The sequence below is a fragment of the Fusarium mangiferae genome (genome assembly GCF_900044065.1).
Source record: "Fusarium mangiferae strain MRC7560 genome assembly, contig: FMAN_scaffold007, whole genome shotgun sequence".
Taxonomy (NCBI): domain Eukaryota; kingdom Fungi; phylum Ascomycota; class Sordariomycetes; order Hypocreales; family Nectriaceae; genus Fusarium; species Fusarium mangiferae.
In genome coordinates, this window is record NW_024573927.1 from 724726 (window position 1) to 736806 (window position 12081).

Consider the following 12081-nt stretch of genomic DNA (forward strand, 5'->3'; position numbering starts at 1 on the left):
ATAAAAGTTAAATTAATATTTATTAATTAAATATATATATTAAAGTATATAATTAATTAACTTTATATTTAAGAACTATAAATATAATAATATTAATAAAAAAGTAATAATTTTAACTTAAAAATAATTAATTTTATAATTCTTTTTTCTTTTTATCTTTTTCCTTTTTTCTTACCTCTTTCCTTTTCTTCTTACTTTTCTTTCTCTTACTTATCCCAAATAACAGCCATGCATTTAACATCGCCTCTTTACACTATTCTCTTGCTCTGCACAGCTGCAGCTGCAGGTTCCTGTCACCTATCATCTGCAAAGATCGCAAGATGCATTGAGAAGCCGTCTATCAACGCCACAGCGCATAACTACCCAGGCTCTCCTTTATCAGCTCACAGCACAACTTATCCTTACAACGTCACCTGTCTCAACGATGTTCCTGTTGCTGCATCAGCCTGCAAGTCCACTGATCCTGACGAAGCTCTTGCATGTGCGCGCAAATTCATCGATGCCATCGACGAGCAGATCAGCTTTCTCTATGCTCGTCGTTTAGGCTATGCTGCAGTCGCAGGAGCAGCCAAGTTCAACAATGGCACGGCCTTGAATGACCCCACCAGGAACCAGGCCGTTGCTGCCGGAATGGCTGCCAGGGTTCTCAAGTACGGAGGCAGCGAGGAGACTGGCAGGATCATGGGTGGCGAAGGATGTCAGATCTATGCCAGTCTTGAGTATGAGGCTCAGCAAATTCAGAACTGCGGTGGAAAGTTGAACGAGACCTTCGAGAGGGTCTGCAAGTGAGGATCTTCACCATGGGCGTAAACAAGGACGATGCGAGACAGTCTGAGGGAAGCAACGAGATGCCACTGTCAATATGGAAAATAGGGTTGATTCGGATGTTAGTGCGAATTTACCTGAGTCTATAAAATTCTCATCACACGAGTCCATGCGGCGGTCTGGCCAATTGAGCAATCGCTTTAACTTTGAGACATCTCTAACTGACCGTTTTCAGGAAGGTGATTTAGCAATGACATGTTTGTAATTTCCCATGTTACAATCGCTTGTTTCAGTAAACTTTAATAAAGTGTCCTCGGCAATTGTCTACCGTAGCCTTGAGTTTAAAACATCCTTCTCGGCGTTATGCCGTCGGCACGACGACCGGTACATTGTTGCATACCGCCGTTTTTCTTAGACCCCTGAAACGTTTCTCGAATACCATCATGGTTTATTACGAGCTGGCTCAGAATGGTTGTTGTTTAGACCATACCGGCATTTGTTGATGTCAGGTCAGGGCACTATGCTAAATTGGAATTTAGCGCATTCCTCCGTCCCTGCATCGGAGATTCCGCCTTCTCGCGGTCATAGAAGCGGGATATACCGGCCGGGTCCAGTTCCGAGTAGATCGCTGACACAGTCAATGATGTCGCGAAGAACACTGCCTGTGGATAGCCTCATGTCATAAGGCTATTTTGTGCGTCGTGAAACACTTTATTCATATGGCCGCCGTTGGCGCTATCAATTGAGAGACTCATCTTACGTCGTATGAGCTGGGCTGCCCAAACGTTCGGGGAGTTGCTACGGTGGGTATATATGCTTCGTGATTATCTATACGGGTAAAGCCAATTCAAGAAGAACAAGAACTTAAAGTTGATTTCAAGGTTTGAGAAGCGGTGATGTTTATTTTAATAATGTTCTTCGCCCCTGTACTCAAGGGAGCCTCACTCCCTTCAAGGCTGAGACATTGAAGCTCTCCATGGCAGACACCATACCATCCCTTTAAGGGAGGATACTGAGCCAAGCAAGGGGTGTCTTGGCCACGATGACACATTGAAGATAATTCTTCAGCGACTGGCGATCTCTCCATGAGCCTTGGTCCTGTGATCATCCTGTTCTTACTCGCGCTTGAACGACATCTGCCCTTCATGTCTTTGAGCACGATATCACACACTCATTTGAACCATGATGGTACTCAATCGCTGTCGTTGTCAAGCCGACATGGCCATGCTCAAGGTCGCAGCATGGATGTTACGGCGTCGACTCTGCACCGAACCAGTCCTCTCGATCTAGACTTCGCTAAGATTCGACCACTCATTAAATCGGGAACGTACCTTGAACCAATCGACACAAATGTCCGCACCTCAAGCGATGTTCAGGCCGTTTCTCCAACTACACCAAGTGATCCATCAACGTTGAGATTCTCATCGAACGCTGGCATCATTGAGCATTACTCGCGGGCTTGGAATACTCAAGACAACCAAAACGATCGAATAGAGCAGGACTTCTCCGAATTCGAGCAACTGATTGGCCCAACAGCCGGCCACACTCCACGGTGGCCATTCATCAATGATGAAAGCCTAAATACACCGGATTCTGCAGATTCAGAGCCCTTATTTTCACCCTCCCGTATTCCAACGACGAGGCCAAGGCCAATATACCAAATCCATGAAGGTCTTGAAGATCTCGCCGATCTATATGTTCCGCCACTTGACTCAGTGCCCGAAGCTGGCGAGGTAGAAGCACATCTTCCACGACCTCCTCCGACATCTCGAATCAGCCACGCCAAGGTCATGACAGCGGCCGAGTTCGAAGCTCTCCAAAAGCGCAAAGCCCGAGAAGAAGCTGAGAGGCGCTTCTACGGCGGTGAAGAAGAGGAAGACGACAAAGTAGACTACGAGTGTATAGACGATACCGAGGCTGTGAACAGGCAAAAAGCGCAGCGTAAGAAGCAGCAGGCGTATCTCGATGGCGGTTATCGACAACAGATGATGAAGAGTACAAATGGACCTGATCTCCCACCATTGCGCTCTCACTCGCGCATCTCTTCGTCGTGGTCCATGAAGTCGTTCAAGACGTTTCAAGGTTTGCGAGAAGATATCGTCCCAAGGCATGACAACGAAGATGAAGATGAGGATGTGCCTTTAGCACTTCTGCAGATCCAGCGAAGATCAGGCAGCAAAGCTCCATCCGTCATTAACTTCGGTCACACGAGGGGAGAGTCCATCTCGCAGCTCCTACCAATTAACAACATCAGACAAAACTCACGAATACCAATGCCTGAATTTGCAAGGAGTCTTCCGCAAGATATCTACCCAGGGCCCCCACAAACTGCCTGGCCTATGAACAACCAGCAACGCATTCCAGGTGGTTTGGTCGGCGTGATAGCGAGCGAAGAGCGCGCCAAGAAGGCTCGCCGTGTGCCCCCGAGCACCGGCTTCCAACCTCTGCCCGACACCAACGAGGCTTTCAATTGGGGACAGCCGGTCGGAATAGCGCATTCTTTTGGCCTGCCAGGGGCGCAGACCCCGATGGCCTTCTCCAGGCCTCAAACTCCAGTTGCTGTCCCTCAGCTGCCCCCACTCCATTCCAATCAAGAAATGTTCAACTTATTGCAGGCTCAGACTGAGGTTCTGAGGTCCATGGCGACTATGGGCCAGAGAAGCAACCAACACTGGAATGCCTTTTCGTCTCAGCAGCCGGTCATGAACATGGGGCCACCCGGTGCCGGGTCGACGTATGCGCCGTCTCAGTACGCGCCTTCGATCTATGCGAAGTCGAACTACGCACCCTCAAATTACGCCAGATCTGCTTATCAGCAGCTTGGGGGATATGCAGCGTCAGTGGCACCGTCAGAACGCAACACCGTTGGTCTTCCAAGTCGTTACAGACCAGTTTCCAAAGCTGTGAACCAAACACTTTCGGCAAAGGCAACCAAGAACGACGAAGCAATGTCTCTCAGTAACTGGGACAACAATAGATCTAACATTCCTCGTACCAGTGTTGCCATCGAGCAAGATAGCACGGATGATGACGACGATGATGCATTCTGGAGAGCGAAAAGGGAGAAAAGAGACAAAAGGAGAGCGAGGTTCATTCAGGAGAATGATTTAGGAATTAAGGCAGAATGGATCAGCTAAAAAGGAGATACACATGCATAAAGATTTAGAGGGACACAATAGAGCATAAAGGAGAATATGGAATGGGTTAGGATATCATAATCGTGGATAAAATAGTAACCTGATAGAACTAATGATAATAATTCTCTGACCAAAGGCTACAGCATAAACAAATGCCGCTAAGATGAAAACCTAGATCATGACTCTTTTACCGTCATTAACCTTGCAATTTGACATACGAAGTTAAGTCGTCTTGGTGGATGCATTGGAGGCATTGTAAACTGTGGAGGATCAATCATCATATATATTTACAGCCTAAAGCTAGACTTTATAGGCAGCACTTAACTGAGTAACCCGTGGAGAAAAACAAAACCGTCAAAATCTATGTCTTTATCTCATTGGAATTTATAAATCACTATACACCATGTCTCATGTACAAGTTGGTCAGCTTAAAGAAAATACAATATCAACTCCTCAAGCTAGATTTTTGCAAGAAACGTTCAAGTCCTACCTCAAAGGGGCAGGTAATGATTACAATATAAAACAGTGTAAATTTATCTTATTCCATCTGACAAAGATTCATCGTACGTCAACGAGAACACTCTACCGCTCTGTTTCCCTGACATCTATTTGTGAGTCTTTATGCGGGCTCCTTGAAGATAGAGTCGAAGTCGAAGTATGCTTGGCCCCGGCATTGGGATATGCAGGCGCTGCGAGCTCTGACGAAGATCTCGACACAGGGCGAGAGCGACCCGTTGGGTCTCCGCGGGCGGTGGCCGCCAACGCGTCTAGCTGTGTCATGGTATCGATCTGTGTGGACGACCTGGACTTCATGAACGAAGCTCTGTCATCAGCCATGAATTGGTATCGTGCATCTGGGTTCTTTCGCCAGAAGACAAGGGCACTCGATACAATGATCATAAGCAGCAGGATCAGGGAGAAAGCGGCGTTGGCGACAAAGAGAACGAGGCCAGTGACGGAGGGACCCATTCGAGGCATACCGAGAACGTTGGTGAAGATGAAGAGACAGATGGCGTTAAGGAAGTTGAGAACAAAGATGGCAATGTTGAAGGAGTTCGTGCTCTTGTCCATGAAGGGACGCATGACGCTGGTGGCGATGAGAGCAGCGGCCTCGATGAGAATTAGGGCGACTGCCTGGGTAACGCCGCTCTTCTGACTCAGAGCGACAAACATGCCCTTGACGAAGATGTAAGCAAGCTGGGGCACGATAAAATAGTAGCCTGTAGCTCGATACTGGATGTACAAGAATCCCCACTTGTTGAGGATTCGCGAGTTCGAGTATAGAGTAACGACCGGGTTGTTGTGTCTCGCAAGTGTGACGATCTTCAAAGCTGCCGCGGCGAGGGTGAGCAGAACTGTGAAAAAGAAGAAGACCGCGAGGACAACGTGTGCAGCCGAATCAACCTGCGTGAACTCCCAGAGGCAGAGGATAGTGATGGGAGGGAAGCCCATGAAGGTGAGTCTCAGCAGAATTCCCTTCAGGATGGTACGCCATTCAGTTCGGAATTCGAGGAAGCGCTCTCGCTTGATCCAAGCCTGCTTTGCACACAGGTCGAGGACGAGCTTGAAAAGGAAGACAAGGATGCAGGCGAAGACAGTAAAAATACCGAAGAAGACAATGGCGGTTAGGAAGAGATTCGTTGTCTCAATATGTGAGCGGAATGCCACGCGCTGGATGCCGTAGACCAGATATGAGCCGGTTTCGAGTTCAATATTGCCTCGTTTCGAGAAGGCGAAGTCACGACGGATCAGAGCTGCAGCACCAGGAATGCTTTCCAAAGACCGTTTCACAACTTGGACCGAAGCAGTAGCGAGATTGTCAAAGAGACGAGCTGGCTTACCCCCTGTAGCACGGTCATACCAAGTGAAGATATCTTGCATCCAGCCCATTCGGATGATACCCATAGACCACTGGAAGTTCTGCGTCCAAGCATCCACGATTGGTGGCATGGTAACAGCGGTAAGTCCGATGATAGCCTGGGCCTGGAAGTAGGCAAAGAGTGACAAAGTGTTGGCGGCAAGATGAGCAGCTGCATTGCCGTAGCCGGCTAGCGAGATGAGTGCTGAAGAAACAAGGCCAATTCCAATGATGATGGCAGTGACCCATTTGACTGAGAGTTGCTCAACGGTTTTGCCAGTGGAGAAATCAGCCTCGACACATGCAATACTCTCGCCCGTGGAGGTCATGTTGATATATGCGCGCACGGTGGCATCCAGGTCAGGAATGCCATACGCGATGCCGGGAATCTGATCCAAGGCATTGCCAATTGGGAAGTTGAACTTGATGTCGATATCACCGGGTGCCATAGGACATAGACTCGACAGGTCGAAGCTAGTTCTGCAAGGGTCGACAACCTCGTGGATGAATTGATGGCCATAGGCTTCGAGTGTAACATCAAAGTTTACATAGCCTTGAATAGACGCCAGAGCATTCACGTTAACGGTTGCCAGTGAGTTGTTTGGTGTGACGACAACGTGAAAGAGACTGGCAGTCAATAGGGAGCCTTGCTGACAACTGTTGAGCGATTTTGACTCGAGAACCCTGCCGGCCATTGCAGCGGGAAATTGGGCGAGCCATGAGAATAAGATGAGAGATGCTGTGAATAGCTTCATGATTGCGGTGGATTAATGCGGTCGGCTACCGCCGAAATTGACTCGATAGTTAAATGCGCCTGCGCGCCTTGAATTGGACTTGAGGCTGTTGGATTATATGCAACAGTAAAATGCGACACTGTGAACCACCATTGTTGATGTTTCGATGATGCGCGCGATGACAGACTTTCGGCTGACGCGGGTAAGTTCAAATGGCGTTCAGGTCCGGAAAATGAAGCGAGAGTGTCGGACACTGTTGAGCCAAACTATGCCTTGACTATCAAAGACGCTTCAGTGATGGAAGCGATCAAGTTGATAGAACTCGTGATGGTTTCAAGTTGATGATTGAAGTCTGTCGGATGGAGAAACAAAGACGGGATGGACTGGACTCGACGGGGTTGGCATGGGAAATTAGAAATAAGCTAACGAGGGGAAACACGCCAAAAGCGGAGACTTGAGCTCGTCTAGCTCTATAATTGGTGCGTTTCTTGTCCGTAAGCATGTTAAAATTGGACGTCGATACGAGGTCTTTGCCAATCACTGACGCATGCGACATCAGATTATCCCGCATCATGGTATTTCCGACCGAATCTCCTCGTATTTACTCGATCTTGTTGATTGAGATGGGTGAGTAATAATGTGAGAAATGTTGGTAGCGCGATGCATTCTACATCAGCATCTTTGCCCTCATCTTATCTCCACCTATTCTCCCTTGACTCTAAGCGTCCATACGTCATGTATGCCACATCGGAGCTGAGCAACTAAAAAATGGTGGATAGGCTGCCTTGGGCTCCACGCTATTAGTGGAAGGTCCTCAATGTTGATGGAAATACAGTGGGGTCATTAGAGGAGTGCCCTAAAATGGTGGTCCCCAGCCCAGCTGCACTGCCCGTGCTGCTGTTAGGATGCGCCGGATTGGTGGTAGCTTGCCTGCACTGCATCATGACTCTCCTACCCTGCATTGGTTCAAAAAACAGAACATCTTTTCCCGCAAACTACCAAGGAAGAATAGTTATAGGGCTGTCACCTGGTCATCTTACATATAGGTAGCTTCATTATTCAGTAAGTGGGAATAAAGTAATTAAGTTTACTTTGACATTAGTGAGGTGCGAATTGGGTTGGTTCACAATGCCGATGGGGACAGTCCATGAATGTTTATCGAAAGGAGTACACAATTGAATCGCACGACTACGAAACATTTTATGAGCGTTGAAGGTCATCATCATGGATTACTTCGGTACGAAAATGAGGGATCATAAAGCTTTGCCGCACAGTTTCGCATTGTGTTGAGGTAACATCCCAAATCAGGGTCTTTCTCCGGCTTTGGCTGCGGTCTTGATGGGACACGTTCTGCCAAAGCAGCCCCGGACTGCATGAAAAACAGGGCATTTATCCAGACAAGTATCCTGACCTAGAAATACACTCTACGCGAACTGCCTGATTGAGTTATCGGATGGTTTACGCGATATCCCTGGACGATATGCCCAATCAGCGACTGCCGTCATGCCTCGGCGCATATCCTCAGCATCTGTACGACCAACAATCAGCATGGCGTGTTCCCTACAAAATGCTGAACGTTCTCCTCACTTGGCTTTTCTCACTCATCTGAGAAATTTGTTCCAAACAAGCGCTACGCCAAAAATCACAGTGCCATGTCATCTCCTCCTGCACCTGTACCAGTCACATCGTCTGAACAGGCTACTCAGACATCTCCGCCAGTTACAGTTATAAATACCCCAGAGCGATCACTTGAGCCGGCTGCTCCCCACCAACCTGAACAAGAAACAGTAATCGACGATGATTCTGCCTTGAGCGCCGGAGTGTATGATTTCTGTGGGGGATTGACGTTAAACCATAACTGACTTTTGCAGCGACTCATCGACAGCATCTGTTGCTTCAAGTATCTTAGAGTATCGAAAGTTTAAGGGAAGGTCGTACCATTCTACCTACCACGACAGTAGCTATCCTATTCCCACTGACGAACAAACTCTCGAGAACTTTGATCTGATGTAAATGATTATTGCTCGGCACCTCCTCTGGCACAGAGTAGCTACTGATTGCATCCAGGCACCACTTTTTGACACTTCTTACTGACGATAAGCTGTATCTGGCACCTATAAAGGACGATGTCCAGGTACGGTGCCATTGCTGAATAGAATATTTGCAGGGCTGACACTTCGTTATACAGAAAGTGCTAGATGTTGGAACGGGAACAGGTAGGTCACAGCTAGTCAACAGAAATACAAGATGCTAATCGGTTTCTTAGGAATTTGGGCGATGTTTGTACCATTTGTCTCCCATGTTATCTCCACTAACTAAACTCACCAGAGACTATGCTGATGAACACCCAAATACCGCTGTCATCGGTACGGATTTATCCGCCGTACAGCCAGACTGGGTACCCCCTAATCTCAAGTTTGAGATCGATGACTGCACTAAGTCTTGGACTTGGGACGCAAATACCTTTGACTTTGTGCATATGCGTTACTTGTTTGGCGCTATCAGAGACTGGACCGCTCTCTTCAAGGAGGCATACAATGCAGTCAAGCCAGGAGGCTGGGTCGAGTCCTGTGAGTCCGAGCCCATGACACATAGCGACGATGGAACCGTAACGGATGACGGATCAACTGCGCTGGGAGGAACCTGGGATAAGATGTTCATCGAGGGAGGCAAAGCCACTGGATGCTCTTTGTCTGTCCTTACAGAAGATCTTCAAATGAAGGCTATGAAAGAAGCTGGCTTCGTGGACATCCAAGAAACCTTCTATAAGGCAAGTTAAGAGTCCCATAGCATTCTGCGCATACTAAACAACCGCCCCTGAACAGATACCATTCGGTTCATGGCCCAAGGACCCCAAGATGGCGGAGATCGGCCAGTATGCGAAGCTCAGCCTGGAATCTGACCTTGTTGGTAAGGCTGTAAGCCGATGAAATTTGACTGTTCAAAGAAGACTGACCTTTGCTCCCTAGGATATTCGCAAATGATTTGGCATGAAGTTCTGAAGTGGCCAGCTGAGGAATATCAGATTTTCCTGATGCAGGTGCGAAAGGATCTTCGGAACAAGAAACTTCACCCTTACTTCAAGGTTCGCTTTGTCTGGGGCCGAAAGCCTGAGACCGAACATAAGTGAGCGTCTCATAATCGTCTGGCCGGGGGTGTTGGTTTTGGAAACTGGTACTGCATATGGCGATAAACAATAGGCTATGAGGGGGAGGCAAGAAAACTTAGGACCTTTGTCCTGAGTGATAAAAAGACTTAGGCATTTAGCATAAGCTTAGTGGACTATTTACTGAATTGTATTTAGCATCCTCTTCCCAGGTCTTATAAATTCTTGCCTCCCGTTGGCTATCTAGATCAGAAAGCCAACTACGGGTTTTTACAGATTACACTCTCACATTTTCCTGGTACTGAGGAGTCTAAGCATAGTGTAAGAGTAAACAGTCTTTTATGATATTATGCGCTTCCTAGTTGCTATTTTACACGCCCCAACTTCTAACCTAGACAAGCTCCAAGGTGCCGTTGAAGTTTCTGATTCTCTCATCAAGGATGATCGAGCTAAGCACCCAGTCTCCGTCACGAGACAGCTCACCCTCAAGTCTCTGACCTCCATCCACCAGACGAACATGTCGGGCGGAAGATCCGAATCCACCGCCACCATGGCGACCACCACCAGGCACCTGGAGTGTCTGCCCAGGATAGATCAGATCAGGGTTGTTGATGCCGTTATGTCGAGCAATTTCCTCAAAGGAGCAATTGAATCGAGCTGCGATGCCTCGAAGGGTATCGCCTTGCTGGACTGTAACGGAAGAAGAGCTACCGTGATGGCCACCCGCGGACCAGCGGAAGCTTCCTCTGTCATTTTCGAGGACCTTGTCAAGGGAAATGGATGTGTGCTGGTAGTCTCCATCCTCGCGCTTACAAGAGGCGTGTAGAACGTAGTCGCCGTGAGCATCGAGTCTGATATCTCGAGACGAGGCGGTGAAGTTACCAGCGTAGTGACCACCACGACGTCGGTTGGAGCCACGAGAAGAACTTCGGCTTCGACTTCTGCTGCGGCGACGATGGTGAGATTCATAACGATCATCGTCACGGCGCTCCTTTCGCCTACTCTCTTCCTCTTCCTCGCGTCTCTTCTCTTCTTCTTTTCGTCGCTTCTCCTCTTCCTTCTTCTCGTCTCTCTCATCCTTCCAGTCTCCAGCGGCGTCTTGCAGCTTGTGACCGCCGAAAGCTCCAGCCAAAGCTCCGACGATGGTGCTGGTCTTGCTGTGTCCAGTGACTCCGCCCATCTTGTGACCACCGAAAGCTCCAGCTGCACCGCCGGCAAGGGCTCCCATTACACCACGCTCACCATCGGGACCATCTCCGCCGTCAAACTGGCTCTGAGGTCCTTGGTTATATGCAGGAGGGCCCTGTTGGTATTGCCCAGGTCCAGACTGTCCACCAGGAGGATACTGAGAGGACTCGGAGTAGTAAGATTGCGAGAGACCTGGGCGGTCTTGCTGATAACCGCCTTGTTGAGGACCACCCTGTTGGTAGCCTCCTTGTTGTTGACCGTACTGCTGAGGACCGCCTTGTTGATAGCCGCCTTGGTCATTGCGACGTTGATCGTCACCGCCATATCCGCCCTGGCCGGGGCCATCCTGGTTATACCCAGGGTTCTGCTGCTGGAAGTTGACGTTGTGGCCGTAGTAAGTCATTTTGATTGAAGATATTTTGAATATCGAGAAACAGATTCTGCTTCATCTGTCGGGAAGCAGCTTATATATGTCAACTGCCGAGGCGGAGGCAAAGATGGTCTTCCCAGCCACAGTTGACGTCTCCATCAACCCTCCTGACCAAACCCAATCGGAAACCCTGAGACTGAGAAATGTGGATTATCACGAGCACAGCCTCACAAGATTGAGTGATGCCACGTATTGTCTGCGGAGGCTTGAGCGACGCTTGGCCCTGTTCTCTCTGGTCATTGCTGTCTTGGCGTTTGGGCCGTTGCGAATGAAGATGCAAGGATTGGTATTTTTAGAACAGAAGCGTCGTCATGTCCAATGGAACACTGCATATTCGGTGTTGCCACCACCTGTCAGAATCCCCAATGAAGAAATCATTGGTTTGTAGCGAGCCTGTAACTTCTGAGTTATGGTTTCAGATGCAGACGCTGTGTATCAGACATGTTTGTTGTTGGCGTTTGGCGTCTTCTGGAGATGCGCCAAGCCCCCAAGCGGTTAAGGCGGCAAATTGCCCAGCATCGGTCTTGTCCGTGCTTTCATGGGGCATTTTGCGGTCTGGCAAGGCATTTTCTAGGAAGGACAACACAGTCGCCCAAAATGATCATACATAGTGTACCTTTGACTCGACGTGGGTGTTGAACGCATGCCATAACTTGCCCCATGTTTGTGAAATGACAAGGTCTGTCCGCCAGAAAGCTTGACTTTTAGTCCCGATACTTTGACCGGCCCACTCAACATTCGTGAGTTCCAAGGCTTCGTATGAATAAAACACGCCAGAAAAGCAGAAAGACTCTTCGCATCTCACCAGAGCAGCCCAGAGCAATAGGCGGGCGCCTATCATATTTCCTAAACACCCGGTTAGC

General features: G+C 48.6%; 5 protein-coding genes across 5 annotated transcripts; 3 read left to right on the plus strand and 2 right to left on the minus strand.

The window, feature by feature from the left end:
- Positions 1 to 228: 228 nt before the first annotated feature.
- Positions 229 to 789, plus strand: FMAN_13346 (uncharacterized protein; the record flags this gene model as incomplete). Its single annotated transcript, XM_041832804.1, has 1 exon — positions 229 to 789. One exon carries the CDS (start codon positions 229 to 231, stop codon positions 787 to 789), a length of 561 nt encoding a protein of 186 aa, XP_041683231.1.
- A 1121-nt stretch (positions 790 to 1910) lies between these two features.
- FMAN_13347 (uncharacterized protein) lies at positions 1911 to 3902 on the plus strand (the record flags this gene model as incomplete). Its single annotated transcript, XM_041832805.1, has 1 exon — positions 1911 to 3902. The coding sequence occupies one exon, from the start codon at positions 1911 to 1913 to the stop codon at positions 3900 to 3902; it is 1992 nt and encodes a 663-aa protein (XP_041683232.1).
- Positions 3903 to 4484: 582 nt separating this feature from the next.
- Positions 4485 to 6515, minus strand: FMAN_13348 (uncharacterized protein; the record flags this gene model as incomplete). Its single annotated transcript, XM_041832806.1, has 1 exon — positions 4485 to 6515. The coding sequence occupies one exon, from the start codon at positions 6513 to 6515 to the stop codon at positions 4485 to 4487; it is 2031 nt and encodes a 676-aa protein (XP_041683233.1).
- Positions 6516 to 8146: 1631 nt separating this feature from the next.
- On the plus strand, positions 8147 to 9624 carry FMAN_13349 (uncharacterized protein; the record flags this gene model as incomplete). The annotated part of the gene is made up of 8 exons (XM_041832807.1): positions 8147 to 8316; positions 8366 to 8503; positions 8562 to 8628; positions 8683 to 8710; positions 8761 to 8773; positions 8823 to 9264; positions 9320 to 9404; positions 9464 to 9624. 8 exons carry the CDS (start codon positions 8147 to 8149, stop codon positions 9622 to 9624), a joined length of 1104 nt encoding a protein of 367 aa, XP_041683234.1.
- Positions 9625 to 9991: 367 nt separating this feature from the next.
- Positions 9992 to 11191, minus strand: FMAN_13350 (uncharacterized protein; the record flags this gene model as incomplete). The annotated part of the gene is made up of 1 exon (XM_041832809.1): positions 9992 to 11191. One exon carries the CDS (start codon positions 11189 to 11191, stop codon positions 9992 to 9994), a length of 1200 nt encoding a protein of 399 aa, XP_041683235.1.
- Between the last annotated feature and the right edge of the window lie 890 nt (positions 11192 to 12081).